Below are 15,765 nucleotides of genomic sequence, written 5' to 3'. Positions count from 1 at the left end.
GTCACTTATAGACATATCAGCCAAGCATGCTGATAAGCCTCTGTGTGTGTCCCATGTGACTGCATGGATCTTGGGCCCCTTGCCTGGTGCCAGGGGATATGGATAACCTGGAGAGAGTAGTGGAAAGATGGCAGATGGCGCCAAAGAAGGAATGAGAAACAGGTGTCAGAGATATAAAAAATTAACTTTTAACTCCCTAGCATCTCATGAGATGTGGACAATGAACTGGGCAGTGACCTGAACAGGCATTCCTTGCCCCAGGTCAAAAGCTTTGAGCTGCCATGGAAAGGAAGCTCCAGGGCTAGGAGCCTCCCCACAGGCTGCACTGTGTGTGGGAGGCATGGTGGGTTCCATGTGGGCTCTGAAGAGCTCCGGGGTGGCTGGAGATGCTTTGTCATCACAGGAAGCCGGTGCCAGCAACTTCAACTGAGATGTTAAAATAAGAAAATCTGCAAAACCTTGGGCTGAGTCAGGAGGAGTTAAACTATACCTTACAAACTCATGCTCTATTTTTACTCTGAGAAAAATGTACTTTACCAATTTTGAAGGTGAGAAAAAAATTTCTTCCCACTGAATAAAATATCAGTAAACACATAGCAGAGGCCAGCAGGGAGTGTGACCTAGACCTAAAATTGACTTCTTGCTCACTTTGCTTGGTGAATACATGTTAAAAGGCACAAGGTAGGCAGCCTTCTCACATGAGGGACATGAAAGACTGCACACATGCAGAGTGTATTCTTGAACGAGTTGTGACAGGTATTTGGGCCCCTGAGACGTCACAGTCAAGGTTATGAGCATGCACATCACCTGTCCAGTCTTTGCCTGCTGGTCATGTCTTCCTCTCACTTCTGCCCTATCATCAGGTGACCTCTAATCTGTTCGCTGTCCCTATAGTTCTTTCTTTTTTTTTTTTTTAACGTGGTGCTGAGGATTGAACCCAGTGCCTCACATGTACAAGGCAAGTGCTCTGCCACTAAGCTATAACCCCAGCTCTTTTTATTTTTTTTCCTTACTTCCTTCCACCCCACAACCCTGAGGATTGAACCCAGGGGCACTCTAACACTGAGCTACATCCCTAGCTCTTTTCATTTTATTTATTATTTTCTTTTTTATTTATCTGTTCTTTTTAGTTATATATGACAGCAGAATGTATTCTGACATCATACATACATGGAGTAAAACTTCCCATTCTTGTGGTTGCTTATAATGTGGAGTTACACTGGTCATGTATTCATATTTGAACACAGGAAACTGCAGTCCTATTTACTAGACATTCCCATCACCTCTTCCTTTCCCCTATTCCCCCAGTATTTTTAAAAATTTGAAACAGGATATAACTAAGTTGCCCAGGCTGACCTTGAATTTACAATCCTCCTACCTCAGCCTCCTAAATTACTGGGGTTACAGGTATGGCCATTGAACTGGGCACTGAATTTGCATTTTCTAGAATTTTATAGCACTGGAATTGCATAATGAGTACCTTTGTCTGCTGGCTCATTTTCTTAAATATTGATGTTTTGAGATTCATTCATGATGCTGTATGAGTTCATGTTCCTTCTTTATTATTCCTGAACTGTATTCCATGGTATGGATGTTTGTTGATTCACTGTGAGAGAGAGAAAGTCCAGTGGTCCATTTTCAAAATATAGTATTTAGCTTTAAATGTAAAAGTACTGAGGATGGAAGAAAAGGGAAGAGGAAACAGAACAAATGGTTGGGCTGGGGATGTGGCTCAAGCGGTAGTGCGCTTGCCTGGCGTGCGTGCGTCCCGGGTTCGATCCTCAGCACCACATACAAAGATGTTGTGTCCGCCGAAAACTAAAAAATAAATATTAAAAATTCTCTCTCTCTCTCTCTAAAAAAAAAAAAAAAAAAGCAACAAATTCTTTAAAAAAAAAAAAAAAGAACAAATGGTTACCAGCCCTTAACATCTGGGTGTGACAGATCCACAGCCCCTTCACAAACAAGAGGTGAGGAGAAGGGGCTGGCCTGAGGGACAAAGGTAAACTTCATATATGGTGGCTTTCCAGAGAACAAAGGGAAGTAGGGACAGCTAAAGGTACATTTCTTTAAATAAACCAACAGGAGACAGCAAAACCTAGGTAGAGCTCCGCCCCTTTGGGCCGCAGCCTCCTAGGGAGAGTACTGTGGCCACTTAGGCCCTCTACCCATCCTGCTGGAACTTCCCATGGGGCCAGCTCCATCTTGAACTGTAAGCTCCACGATGCAGGACTTTCAGTGCAGGTACCCAGCCCTATGCGGCCCTCAGTGCTGGCTGGCTGGTGCCCACTTTGGAAACAGACCCTCATTTACCTACTCAAACTATCTTTAAGTCTTTGTGGTAGGCTGGGGCATAGCTCAGTGACAAGGCGCCTGCCTAACACGTATGAAGCCCTGGTCAATTCCCCATGCCCTCAAATTGACTTATAAAGATGACAAGGAAATAGGTGGGGAGCTGCTCATGGTGGCCACACCTGTAATTCCAGTGACTCAGGAGACTGAGGCAGGAGAGTCACAAGTTTCAGGACAGCTTAGACAATTTAGCAAGGTTCTAAGTAACTTAACAGACCACAAAGAAGACATGGCAGGTCTGAACAGCTGACTGAGCTAGACAGTGTTGATTTTAATGTTTTTTTAATTAAAAAATTTTGATTCTCGAAAACATGTTGATTTTTGTTTTTGTTTTTCTTTTTTTTTAAAAAAATACAACAGTGGAATGCATTACAATTCTTATTACACACATAGTGCACAATTTTTCGTATCTCTCTATGTAAAGTATGTTCACGCCAATTTATGCGATTATACATGTACTTCGTTTTTGTTTTGGCATTACAATTCTTTTTTTAATATATTTATTTTTTAGTTGTAGTTGGACACAATATCTTTATTTCATTTAAGTGGTGCTGAGGATCGAACCCAGGGCCTCGAACATGCTAGACGAGTGCTCTACTACTGAGCCACAACCCAGCCCCTGCATTACAATTCTTAATACACATATATACCACAATTTTTCTTATCTCTATTGGTATATAAGGTATGTTGACACCCAATTCAAGTCTTCATACATGTACTTTGTATAATGATGACCATCACATTCCACCATCCTTGATCATCCCCTGCCCCCTCACTTTCCCTCCCACCCCTCTTCCCTATCTAGAATTAATCTAATCCTCCCATGTTCTCCCTCCCTATCCTACTATGAGTCACCCCGCTTTTTTGGCGCTGGGGATTGAACCCAGGGCCTTGTGCATGCAAGGCAAGCACTCTACCAACTGAGCTCTATCCCCAGCCCTGTTTTTCATTAAAAAAATTTTTTTATTAGTTTTTGATGGATCTTTATTTTATTTTTTTATTTTATTTATTTATTTATATACGGTGCTGAGAATCGAATCCAGTGCCTCACACATACTAGGCAAGCGCTCCACCACTAAGCCACAACCCCAGCCCTGTTTTTCATTTCTTATGTTGCCTTTTTTTCTTTCAGAGTTATAGATATGAGTTTATTAGAAGGAATAGGAAAGGGGAAGGGGTACACTCTCAAGGGAGAGGGCGGGTCCTCTCAGAGGACAGGAACCTGTGCCTTTCATCTTTCACACAGTGACCTTTTGTGTGTATGAGGGGTTGAACTCAGGATTAACCACTGAGACACATTCCAGCTCTTTTTTTTTAAAGCTTTTTAATTTACTGACTTAAATTTTTTAGTTTAAGTCAGGCGCTTGCTATTTTTCTGAGGCTGGCCTTGAACTGGAGACCTCCCTGCCTCAGTTTCTGGAGTAGCTGGGATCACAGGCGTGGCCGTTTAGCAGGAAGGTGCATACTTTCCACGTGGTGGTTCCACTTGGGCAGGTCTACCAGGTAAGCAATGGACATTTTTCCAGCACTGGCATGCAGGAGCACCTGTCCCTCAGAATCTAGCACCTAGGATCAGAGGGAGCTGTTACCTTACCTACACCCCATTTACAAAGGCTGATCCTTCATTACAACTGCCTCTGAGGCTGCTACCTGGCTAAAGCCCAGCTCTTGACAAAACTGGGGGTGATTTTTTCTTTGAATGTAGCATCTTCCTCATGGATGGACACATCTCTTACAAGAAAATGGCAATAAGGTTTGAGAAGGGAACCCCTCCTTACCTTTTTGTTTTCTAAAAGAGATTTGGAACATTACAGTTATACATAATAGTAGGGTTCATTTTGACATATTCATAAAGGCACATAACAGTTTTTTTCATTTCAATCCCCCTGGACTACCTCCTTCTCTCTCTTCCTTGGTCTGTTACCCTTCCTCTACAATATTGGTCATTTATTCATTAATTGATGCATTATAGTTACATTTAAGATTGGAATGCACTGTGGTATATTCATACATGCACCTAGAATAATTTAGTCAATTTCATTCCCCTGCTCTTCCTTCCAGCCCTTCTTTTCTCCCCTTGGTGTACTTCTACTGTACTAATCTCCCTTCTATTTTTGAGACCCCCCCCCTTTTTTTAATTTAGCTTCCACTTATGAGAGAAAACATTTCACCCTTGACTTTGAGTCTCATCTTTCTTTTCTCAAAGCCAGACTCACCAAGTCTGGTGCTACATGTTGGGAATTTTGCCATGGGAGATGATTCAGTTAATTAGCAGGCTCCTGGTGTGTACACCTGGAAGCATGTTCAGTTCCTTTGTTTCTTGCCAAAGCTGTTTAGGAACCGCACCTGGAGCTGTTGGCCAAGTGTGAAAAATATTGCTCACACTCGTTCAGGAACGCTAAATTTGGCTACCCGCTGGGGGCAGGGGATGCTCACCTGTTCTGCCACTGCCGTGCCTGGTGTCCATGAACCTGTCCCTTTGATGACAGTGACACTAGGGACAGAGGCCACTTGCTAACGACAGCCAAGGGCTTGGGAGGCTGACCAGAGAGATGAGCTCCTCATGCCTGTAATCCCAGAAGCTACTGAGGCTGAGACAGAAGGATCGCAAGTTTCAGGACAGCTTAGACAATTTAGCAAGGTTCTAAGTAACTTAACAGACCACAAAGAAGACATGGCAGGTCTGAACAGCTGACTGAGCTAGACAGTGTTGATTTTAATGTTTTTTTAATTAAAAAATTTTGATTCTCGAAAACATGTTGATTTTTGTTTTTGTTTTTCTTTTTTTTTAAAAAAATACAACAGTGGAATGCATTACAATTCTTATTACACACATAGTGCACAATTTTTCGTATCTCTCTATGTAAAGTATGTTCACGCCAATTTATGCGATTATACATGTACTTCGTTTTTGTTTTGGCATTACAATTCTTTTTTTAATATATTTATTTTTTAGTTGTAGTTGGACACAATATCTTTATTTCATTTAAGTGGTGCTGAGGATCGAACCCAGGGCCTCGAACATGCTAGACGAGTGCTCTACTACTGAGCCACAACCCAGCCCCTGCATTACAATTCTTAATACACATATATACCACAATTTTTCTTATCTCTATTGGTATATAAGGTATGTTGACACCCAATTCAAGTCTTCATACATGTACTTTGTATAATGATGACCATNTCCCGGCCAGTCCGCTGACCCCAGCTCCGCGCCGCCGCCACCTGGCGAGCCCGCGGCCGGCCTGGAGGACGACGCGCGCCTCCGCGCTGTGTTCGACGCCCTGGACGCGGACGGGGACGGCTTCGTCCGCATGGAGGACTTCGTCCAGTTCGCCACCGTCTACGGGGCAGAGCAGGTAACCCGCCGGCCTCGCTCAGCTCGGGTGGCGTTTCCTTTCTGGGCTGAGTTCCCCGGATCAGGACCTGCACCAGCAGCGTGCGTGCTGGGCCCCCGGTGCACACCTTGGGCCGCTGGAAGGAGCACCGCAGAGGCCAGACCCTTAGCCGCCTGTTTGGAGCGTGGTGGCTGCTGTGCATGCCTGGCACTGGTCCTTCTAGATTTCGTCTTTTCTAGTCTGGGAGACAGCGCTTACTGAAGGAATAAAAAATGTTCCTTTCTGTACCTTCTGTGAGCAGTTGCGGGAAGGGAGGAGCGGGAGCCCAAGGCCACGTGCCAAGTGTAGCAGAACTCCACCAGGGCCTTGTCCACCTTTGCGATAGGGGTGCGATGCTCAGCTGGACTGCGGATGCCAGGTGCGCACAGGGTCCCACACACACCGCCTGTGGCTGTTGGGGACACTGATCTCAAGACTGAGCTCTTCCTGTCTCCCTCAGCACTTGCTGGAGTTCAGGTGGAGGTGACATCAGGCTGTGTGTGTTCTTAAGACTCGGAGACATCAACCAGGAGACCATGTTCACTTTTTTTTTTTTTAAATATTTATTTATTTTTTTAGTTCTCGGCGGACACGACATCTTTGTTTGTATGTGGTGCTGAGGATCGAACCCGGGCCGCACGCATGACAGGCGAGCGCGCTACCGCTTGAGCCACATCCCCAGCCCCATGTTCACTTTTAAAGGTTTGCCCCAGTGGTAGGAAATTCCCAAAGTGCTGATCATGTTGTTCGTTTCTTACACATGCAAACATTTGTTAAGTGGGTGTTCAAATACATATGGGTGTTGGAGCCAGGAGTCTTCAAGAGGTAAAATTGACACACTGCTGCTGAGGGTGTCAACCATAACTCTTTTTTTGGGGCGGGGTGGTACTGGGGATTGAACTCAGGGATACTCAACACTAAGCCACATCCCGACCCTATTTTTTATTTTATTTAGAGACAGGGTCTCACTGATTTGCTTAGCTGCTCCATTGCTGAGGCTGGCTTTGAACTCACCATCCTCCTGCCTCAGCCTCCTTATTCGCTGGGATTACAGTGGTGCCCCATCACCGAGCCCCGGCAACATTAAGAACTCAATCCCAGCGACTGGGGAGGCTGAGGGAGACCATCGTGAATTCAAACCCAGCCTCAGCAATTTAGTGAGGCCCTAAGCAATTCAGTAAGACCCTGTCTTCAATAAAATATTAAAAAGGGCTGGGGTTGTGGCTCAGTGGTTAAGCATCCCTGGGTTCAATCCCTGGTACCAAAAACATAAACAACAACAACAAAAAGAAGAACTAAAAAGAAACTCTTAAGGGGCCCATGTATCCCCCCCTTTACCCCAGTACCCACAGTACCATTGAGGCCTACAACCTCCTGCACATCAGTATGGAGGTTGGCCAGGTGCTCACCTGCTTAACTCTGGGCTGCACTATACTGTTCGGGTGGGTCTAGTTGGCAGAAATGTGTCACTGATGACTTTCTGTGGAGGTAGCTGAATTGTGGTTGCTGGCCCAGGTTCTTTTAAGAACCTTCTTGCCACTGGTGATGTGTCTCTCCCCAAACTTCCTCTTGCTTCCTTAACACAGAAGTGTCAGGCCAGCTGCACATCTGCTTTTCTTTACCTGACTGCCCTTTTGTGTTTTCACTGAATAGGTGCCATGGTTCTCCAAGGTGGGAACTGGGCAAGCAGGATTCATCCCCACTTTGCAGCTCACATGCTTGGAAGCCCAGAAGGCTATGTAGCTCTCCCAGAGACCCACAGATAGTGCTAGAGCAGGGAAAGAACTAGGTCTATTGGCTCTTCACCCATAGCTGGCTTCTTAGGTGTGGTGGCTCAGAATATGTTCTGCCAAGTTTCATCATACTGACTTCTGTGAAATTCTCTTTAGAAGCATTTTTTTTTTTTTTTTTTTTGTCATGATCTTCCCAGCTGATCTCGGTGGAACAAATTTTGGATTTCTGTTTGGGACTGAGCTTGTAATCACAAAGTAGAAATGGGTCAGAATTCTTTGCTTGATGGTTCCTGGTGGAACCTGAAGAGGGGGTGAGTGCGTGTCTCAGCACTTGGTGGGTTGGGAGTGTGGAGGGGATCTTGTGGTGTGGTCTTCTGTCTGTTCTCTCACTGCTTATAAGAAGCAGTACAGGCTGATTTAGGTGCCCAGAACTGGATAATTTTTCAGGGTGGTCGTGAGAAGCTCTCCATTCCTTTGAGCTATCTTAGTTACTATTTTGGATCAGATAATGTACAGTGTAATGAGAGGTTGTTTTTTTTTTTTATTTGTTCATGGTTTAGTAGCCTTCATTACCACCCAGGTTTGCTTTTTTTTTTTTCCCAGTCCCAAGTCAGAAGACATTATAGAGGAGCAAAGACCAGGAATATTTGATAGTGGAATAGTTTAGAGAAAAGTGGGAGTGGTACCCCTCATGATAGATATCTTTTTTTTTATGTATAGACCTTTATTTTATTAATTTATTTATATGTGGTGCTGAGGATCGAACCCAGTGCCTCACACATGCTAGGCAAGCGCTCTACCACTGAACCACAACCTCAGCCCATGATAGATATCTTGAGTTCTATTTATTTATTTATTTGGTGCTTGGAATTGAACCCAGAGTTACTTTACCATTGAGCTGTGACCTTCTTTTTTTTTTTCCCCTAAGTTTTGGGACAGAGTCTCACTAAGTTGCTGAGAGTTTTACTAAATTGCTGAGGCTGGCCTCAAACTTGCAATCCTCCTGCCTCAGCCTCTTGAATTGCTAGGACTACAGGCATGTACCACCAAACCTAGTTTACTTAAAAACTCTTTTTTTGGTACCAGGGATTGAATTCAGGGTCACTCAACCACTGAGCCACACCCCCAGCCCTATTTTGTATTTTATTTAGAGACAGGGTCTTACTGAGTTATTTGGCGCCTTGCTTTTGCTGAGGCTAGCTTTGAACCCATGGTCCTACTGCCTCAGCCTCCAGTAGCCACTGGGACTACAGGCATGCACTACTGCGCCCAGTTTAAAAACTTTTAAAAATGGAAACACATGCTAAATTAGACAGAATAGTTTAGTGAGCTCCCAAGCCTTTGCTTAGTCTCCACAGTTTCAGCAATCTGGCTTTATCTATAAACTCTTCCTTCTCCCTTTTTTTCGGTACTGGGGATTGAACCCAGGGGCACTTTACCACCAAGCTACGTCCCCAGCCCTTTTAATTTTTATTTTGAGACAGGGAGGGGCTTGCTAAGTTTTTAAGGCTTTCCTTGAACTTGGCATCATCTTGCTTCAACCTCCCAAGTCACTGGGAGGAAAGGCATGTGCTGCTTTGCCCAGTTCCTCCCCTGTTTTGTTTTGTTTTTTAATTTTTGGTACAGGGGATTGAACCCAGGGGAGCTTAACCACTGAGCACACTTCCAGCCCTTTTTTGTATTTTATTTAGAGACAGGGTCTTGCTGAGTTGCTCAAGGCCTCGCTAATTTGCTAGGGCTGGCTTTGAACTCACAATCCTGCCTCAGCCTCCTGAGTCACTGGGTGGGCACCAGTGCACCCAGGACCTCCCTGTATTTTTGAAGCATATTCCTGACATCATGTAGTTGCATCCATAAATACTTCAGTATATATATCTAAAAGATAAGGGTTCTTTTTTAAAGGTTCATCACTTTTCTAAATCCCTAGGGACAGTTCAGATAAGCCAGATAATAACAGTAAAGACCATAAATTTCTGTACTTAGGATTTCAAAATACTGACTGTGTGAGACTCCTAGGCCAATCACATTATTGTCTTTGATGGTAGCAACTCAGTTATCTTGGGTTTTGTCTAATTTTCAGAGGCAGCATGTCCAGTGTCTTTTGTGTAGCCTGTTTATGAAGGCAGGATTTAAATTATTTAAGTGGGTTATCTGAATCTTTAATCGGAGTGGCTCCCATTTATAATACAGACAGCTGCCTTGTCCCTCTTTCTGAGCAGCATCAGGGCGTTTGGGTCTCCTTATTTCAGCTGGTGGATCAAGTGTGGTGTAACATGACCCAGTGTTAGGTTTGTGTGGAGATAAAAGGGGGAAAGAGCCACAGGGGAGGGTTATGGTTGCATGTTGAAGCCAGGATTTATAGTCAGATGTGCCTGGGAAGTGGGTGTGAAGTTCAAGGCCTTGACTTCTCTGAAGGTTCCTCATTGACAGGAGCCCTCACACTGAGGGGGCTGATGCCTTGATAATGACCACCAACCTGTCATGCAGTGGAGGTCCTAATGTGAAATCTGCGTGTGGGGAGGGGTTGGTTCCTTTCTGTTCTGCCTTCTGAAAGGAATTAGTTATAACCCTAAAGACTTTCTTCACATTTGATTTTTATTCTCACTTAACCTATTGCATTTTAGTAGTCAGTGATTCTTCTCAGAAAACTGCCACTGAGTGCTGAGCACCCTTCAGTAATCTTGGTGGGTATTGCCTATCCTCATCAGTGCTTGCAGGAGTGGGCTGGTGAAGGAGTGTCCACCTGCTGGTCTCCTGTTTCCCATTCTTGCACCCTTGCCAGTGGGCAATTGGCAATTCCTGGGGATACTGGATTGTGCCTTTCCTTGCTTCAGTGTTCTTTCTAGTCTCTACCCTGACTTTGGACTTGAGTGTGAGTATGTGAATGAGAGTATGTGTGTGTGGACTCGGAAGTGAAGTGTATGAACTTTTGTGAGCCAGCAGGTGTGTATAACTCTGAGTCTGGGTGTCGACAGAATTGCCAAGGGGCAGTTGAAGTTCCTGATTGGGCTTGGGTTATCACAGCATTGTTAGTGTCTCAAAAAATGCCTTTCTATGGCCAGGCCCAGTGACACATTCCTGAAATCTGAGACTTGGGAGGCTGAGGCAAAAGGATGGTAAGTTCAAGGCCAGCCTGGGCAACTCAGTGAGACCTTGTCTCAAAATAAAAAATAAAAAGGGGCTGGGGTTGTGGCTCTGTAGTAGAGTGCTTGCCTAGCATATGTAAGGCACTGGGTTTGATTCTCAGCCCCACATATAAATAAATAAAATAAAAGTCCATTGATAACTAAAAAATTAAAAATAAATAAATATATAAAAAGGTGTGGGGTTGGGCTCAAGCCTCATTACTGAAGGCACATGCATGCATGCACACACAGACACAAACTAGTACTGGAGTGTGGCTCTGTGGTAGAGCTCTTGCCCAGCATGCACAAGACCCTGGGTTTGATCTCCAAAAGCTAAACAATACCAGTAAATTAAGAAAAAACAAGGATTGCTTGTAATCCTATCACCCAGAGATAGCTACTTACACATTAATATGTAAATTAAGATGCATATAACATGTTTCATGTTACAAAAATGATGTAATTCCCATGGTTGTTGCTTTGAATCTGCTGCTGCTTCTTTTTTTTTTTTTTTTTTTTTTTTTTGGTACTGGATATTAAACCTAGGGCCTTGCACATGCTAGGCAAGTGCTCTACCACTGAGCTACATTCATAGCCTTTTTTGTTTTATTAGGTACTGGGGATTGAACTCAGGGGCACTTGATCACTGAGCCACATCCCCAGCCCTACTTTTTATATTTTATTTAGAGACAGGGTCTCACTGAGTTGCTTAACACCTTGCCATTGCTGAGGCTGACTTTGAACTCTCTATCCTTCTGTCTCAGCTTCCCAAGCCACTGGGATTATAGGCATGTGCCACTGTGCCTGGCTTTATTTTATTTTTTTACATAGGGGCTCATTAAATTGCTGAGGCTGACCTTGGATCCTCCTGCCTCAGCTTCTGAATAGCTGGGGTTATAGGTGTTGTGCCACCAAGCCAAGTTTGAATCAGCTTTTGTGTTTGATTTCTATTATCAATTCAGAATATGTACTTGGCTGGGAGTGGTGGCACCCACCTATAGTCCCAGAGGCTCTGGAGGCTGAGGCAGGAGGATTGTGAGTTCAAAGCCAGCCTCAGCAGCAGCGGTGCTAAGCAACTCAGTGAGACCCTGTCTCTAAATGAAATACAAAAAGGGCTGGGGATGTGGCTCAGTGCTTAAGTGCCCCTGGATTCAATCCCCAGTACCCCCCAAAAAACAAACAAACAAACAAACAGAGTGCATACTTGAATATCAATTCAGACATATACTTTAATGGAAGCCTAAGCTTTACTTGTCCCTAGGAAGATTCAGAATTATCTTTTAAGGACTATTGCAGTTTACAATCCAATTTACAGAAAGAGATTGTGGACAGTGCTTTAAAGGGCACCAAGCTCGTGACTTGCTTCCCTTCCACATGCTCATTTTGTTTAAAGTCCAGAAACAATCTGAACATTAGGTATGGTAGAAATACCTGACAAGAGGTTTAGATACCCCTTAAAATTATTGTGTAATCCTTGAAGGTAATAATTACAGAGACTCTAGCCACATTGACTGGCACTCACCAGTGAATACAGCAGTGTGCTGAACTGATGGAATGTATGCAATGTGAAAATCATGCATGTGACGAGTCTTGAAGGAATGCTTGTGTCTTAAGCTCTGAAGATAAAACATTTGCATGTTTTTGCTTTGACTTAATTAAGGTTTCTGTTGATACACAGAACACATCTAGAGAAACTCAGATTTTCCAGTAAATTAAAGAATTATATAGAACATCAAATTAGCATGTACAGATGCTTATTGAAGACAGTATTAATTTTTATTGCTATTTGGGAAAATGCCTGTTACAAGATGCCTGCAGCAGGGCACGGTGGCATACACCTGTAATCCCAGTGGCTCAGAAGGCTCAGGCAGGAGGATTGCAAGTTCTAGGGAAGCCTGGGTAACTTAAGGAGACCCTGTCTCAAAATAATAAAAAGGGCTGGGGACATGGCTCTTTGGCAGAGTGCCCTGGGTTCAAACTCCCATCAAAAAAAAGCAACCAAGCAAGTACCTGCCATTCTTGAATGCTGGCTTCCAGCTAGGCATGTGGCTTCCACTATACTTTACATGATGCTTATCTGTAAAGGTAAGAAACTTCAAAGACATTCTTAATGGAAAGAGTTATAGTAACTGCACTGTGATTTTCAAAAATCCTTAAGATAGTAAATTAGGATAAATGGGTTTTGGGTCATGGTGAGGGAGGAAAATAAATTCGTTTAGTAGATAGTTTTATTTTCCTGTCTAGGTATTTCACACTTTTAGGCAAAGGGGTATTACTCTTGTTGCAATCTTAGGACATTCTTGATTTCGTGTTTCAGCTTGAGCTCATGTTGAACAGGGGTCCTGGCTGTGCATGGGCAGCCATCCTGTCTTCTCAGTGTCTCCTGTGCTCCCTGAGTACTGGTGAATGTAGTAGCCTCGAGTATGGGCTGCCTTTTTCTCCAGGGAGGCATAGTGGGGCCTGGCAGCATGAATGGGTGCTGTAAGCCTGTCCAGGGTGAGACAGGTCCAGGGCCAGAGAGCACCTGAGCATCGCTAGCTTTAAATGGAGTGAGCATGTGAACCACACCTTGGTCTAGCTTTTTTTGCCCACCACTTCTGCATGTAAATGATGTGAAACCCAGTTTTGACCCATGTCTTCAGGATGATTCAGGGATGTATAGCTCCTGGCAACTTAGTTAAGAAATCTGTGTTGTTGTTGTTGTGCTGGGGATTGAACCCAGGGGTTTGTGTGTGCTTAGGCAAGTGTTCTACCACTGAGCTACATCCCCAGCTCTTTCTTTACAATTTTATTTATTTATTTTTATATTTATTTAGTTGTAGATGAACACACAATATCTTTGTTTTTATGTGGTGTTGAGGATTGAACCCAGTGCCTCACACATGCGAGGCAAGCACTTTACCACTGAGCACAGCCTCCGCCCCTAAAATTTTATTTTGATACTAATTTCAGACTGGTCTTAAACTTGTGATCCTCTTGCCTCAGCTTCTCTAGTTGCTGGAATTATAGGCATGCATCACTGTTCCTGGCTTTGATTTTGATGACTTTTTAACAAACTTTTACACAAGTTGTCTAAAGGTGCCTAGAGCTGTTCATGCCCACTGCCCCTTTGCAGCAGGATTTCTCAATGTCTGTGAGCATTTACCTTTTGGCCTAGCAATATCATGCCTAGTAACCTACTCTGAAGATGTACCTCCATAGCATTATCTGTGCTGTAAAACATTGAAGCCATCTAGATGTTCATCCAGGTCTCATGGTCGAGAACTTGCAGCTGTAGAGAACAGGAAGGGCCTTCGTGTAAACTGGGAGGAGGCAAGGATACAGTAAGTGACAAGGGAGTACACATTAGGGCATCTTTGTGGGAGCAAAGAGTGGGGATCATGATTCCCAGAGACAGCATAGATGGCAGTCATTGGGCGGATGTTTAACAGGAGCCTTTCAGTGGAAGTGGAAGGGAACCGTGCACTTAAAAATGGTTCACACCACTAGTTAAAGACAAGACAAGAGAGTGGAGGCCAAGCCTCCATGGTTAGGCCCGAGTGCTGGGGCAGAGGAGGCTGGGATGTGCAAGAAGCCATAGCTTGTGACCCCAATGCCCCAGACTAGGCCTCTCTTTTCCTTGATACCCACTTCTGATCCTGACCTGCCCGAGGCAGTGGTCACCCCAGGAGGGCCATGTAGATGTCCATCCAAGTGAGGCCAGACTAAAGAAAAAAATTAGGAGGAAAGAATATGAAATAAGAAAGAAGAGGAAATAGTTCATTTGCTTCTTTTTGAAAAATGAAATAGGAAGAGTACCAGGCCTTGGCACTGAAATCCCAGCGACTCAGGAGACTGAGGCACTCAGATCACAAGTTCAAAGTCAGCCTCAGTAATTTAGTGAGGCCCTAAGCAACTTTGTGAGGCCTTGTCACAAAATAAAAAAGTGATGGAGTATCCCTGAGTTCAATCCCTGGGGGTGGGGGAGGAAAGAAACCTAGACAGGATAGACTAGAAACTTAATTCAAAAAGGTAACATCTGAGAAACTTAATTCAAAAAGGTAACATCTGAGTACTAGGGGCACAGTGTATGGGGTCTGGATATGAATGAAATTCTCTTTGAGAATACTTTTTTTACATAATTTTGGGTTTTGATCCATGCAAATACTCTACCTATTCAAAACTAATTCAAAATACAATGATAGGGAAAAAAATCTAAAAGTGAATTAAAATAGAAACAAATGAACCTAAATGTTTATTGAATTAGTAACATATGACCCATAGTTTAAAGTAACTCAGGCAACTTGGATATAGTACTTTAGGATTAGTAGAATACATTCAAAAGAACACAAAGAAACTTGCTACACAGTAGTTTGTTGTTGATAGCCATGTCAGGTAGTGAACCTAAAATTCTTTCCCATATGTTTTAGGGTAGAGAAGGTAATAAACATATTGATTCTGGGAACTAGGGTTCCCTGGAGAAAGAAGATAAAAATGTGGTATGGAAAAAATGAGGAAGAACCTTGTGGTCTTGAGATTTAAATTGGAGGTATCAGTATCAGTTATGATAAAAATATTGAAGGTCCAGGAGCAGTGACACCTACCTGTTCTCCAGGTGATGTGTACCAAAAATTATTTCTCGTAAGGGGTCCAGGGAGCCTTAGAGAAATAAATAAATAAATGACTTATTCTAGGCTCTGAGCAGGCAAGTGTGAATTTTCTTTTCTTTTCTTTTTTTTTTTTAATATTTATTTTTTAGTTTTAGGTGGACACAATATCTTTATTTTTATTTTTATGTGGTGCTGAGAATCGAACGCAGTGCCTCATGCACATTTGAGCCACATTCCCAGCCCCAAGTGTGAATTTTCTTGTACCAGAAAACAAGAAAGTGATCAGAAATTGATGGGGGACATATCAACAAAAGAGCCACTTAGAGGAGTTCCCATGGCCAAACTGAGACATTTTGAGCATCAAAAAACAATAATGATATTGGGTGTGATACCATTTACCTGTAATCTCAGTTACTCAGGAGACAGAGGCAATAGGAGTGGAAGTTTTGAGCCCAGACTGGGCAATTTAGTAAGACTCTAAGCAGCTTAGCTAAACCCCCCTTCCTCCTCCCCCCTTCCCCTCCCCCCTTCCCCCTCCCCTCCCCTCCCCCTTCCCCTCCCCCTTCCCTTCCCCTCCCCCTTCCCTCCC

General features: G+C 43.6%; 1 protein-coding gene and 1 long non-coding RNA gene across 7 annotated transcripts in view; one reads left to right on the top strand and one right to left on the bottom strand.

Moving 5' to 3' along the window:
- Positions 1-172: 172 nt before the first annotated feature.
- Positions 173-4,970, bottom strand: LOC125612319. 2 transcript variants are annotated; one of them, XR_007342646.1, is made up of 3 exons: positions 4,789-4,970; positions 1,481-1,606; positions 173-426 (listed from the first exon to the last, which is right to left on the bottom strand). It is a non-coding gene; the product is annotated as an uncharacterized LOC125612319 (long non-coding RNA). The 2 variants fall into 2 exon arrangements; XR_007342645.1 differs by lacking the exon at positions 4,789-4,970 and having other exon boundaries at positions 1,481-1,718.
- A 572-nt stretch (positions 4,971-5,542) lies between these two features.
- Rab11fip3 (RAB11 family interacting protein 3) overlaps positions 5,543-15,765 on the top strand; it is a 61,614-nt gene continuing 51,391 nt past the window's right edge. For all 5 annotated transcript variants that reach the window (XM_048789488.1, XM_048789487.1, XM_048789486.1 and 2 more), the window contains exon 1: positions 5,543-5,711. In XM_048789488.1, the coding sequence (XP_048645445.1) occupies positions 5,667-5,711 (45 nt within the window). In that variant the 5' untranslated portion in view covers positions 5,543-5,666. The remainder of the gene's footprint in view (positions 5,712-15,765) is intronic.

This window comes from Marmota marmota, unplaced genomic scaffold, assembly GCF_001458135.2.
Source record: "Marmota marmota marmota unplaced genomic scaffold, marMar, whole genome shotgun sequence".
NCBI classification, from domain to species: Eukaryota; Metazoa; Chordata; class Mammalia; order Rodentia; family Sciuridae; genus Marmota; species Marmota marmota.
This window is presented reverse-complemented; position numbering and strand designations above follow the sequence as displayed.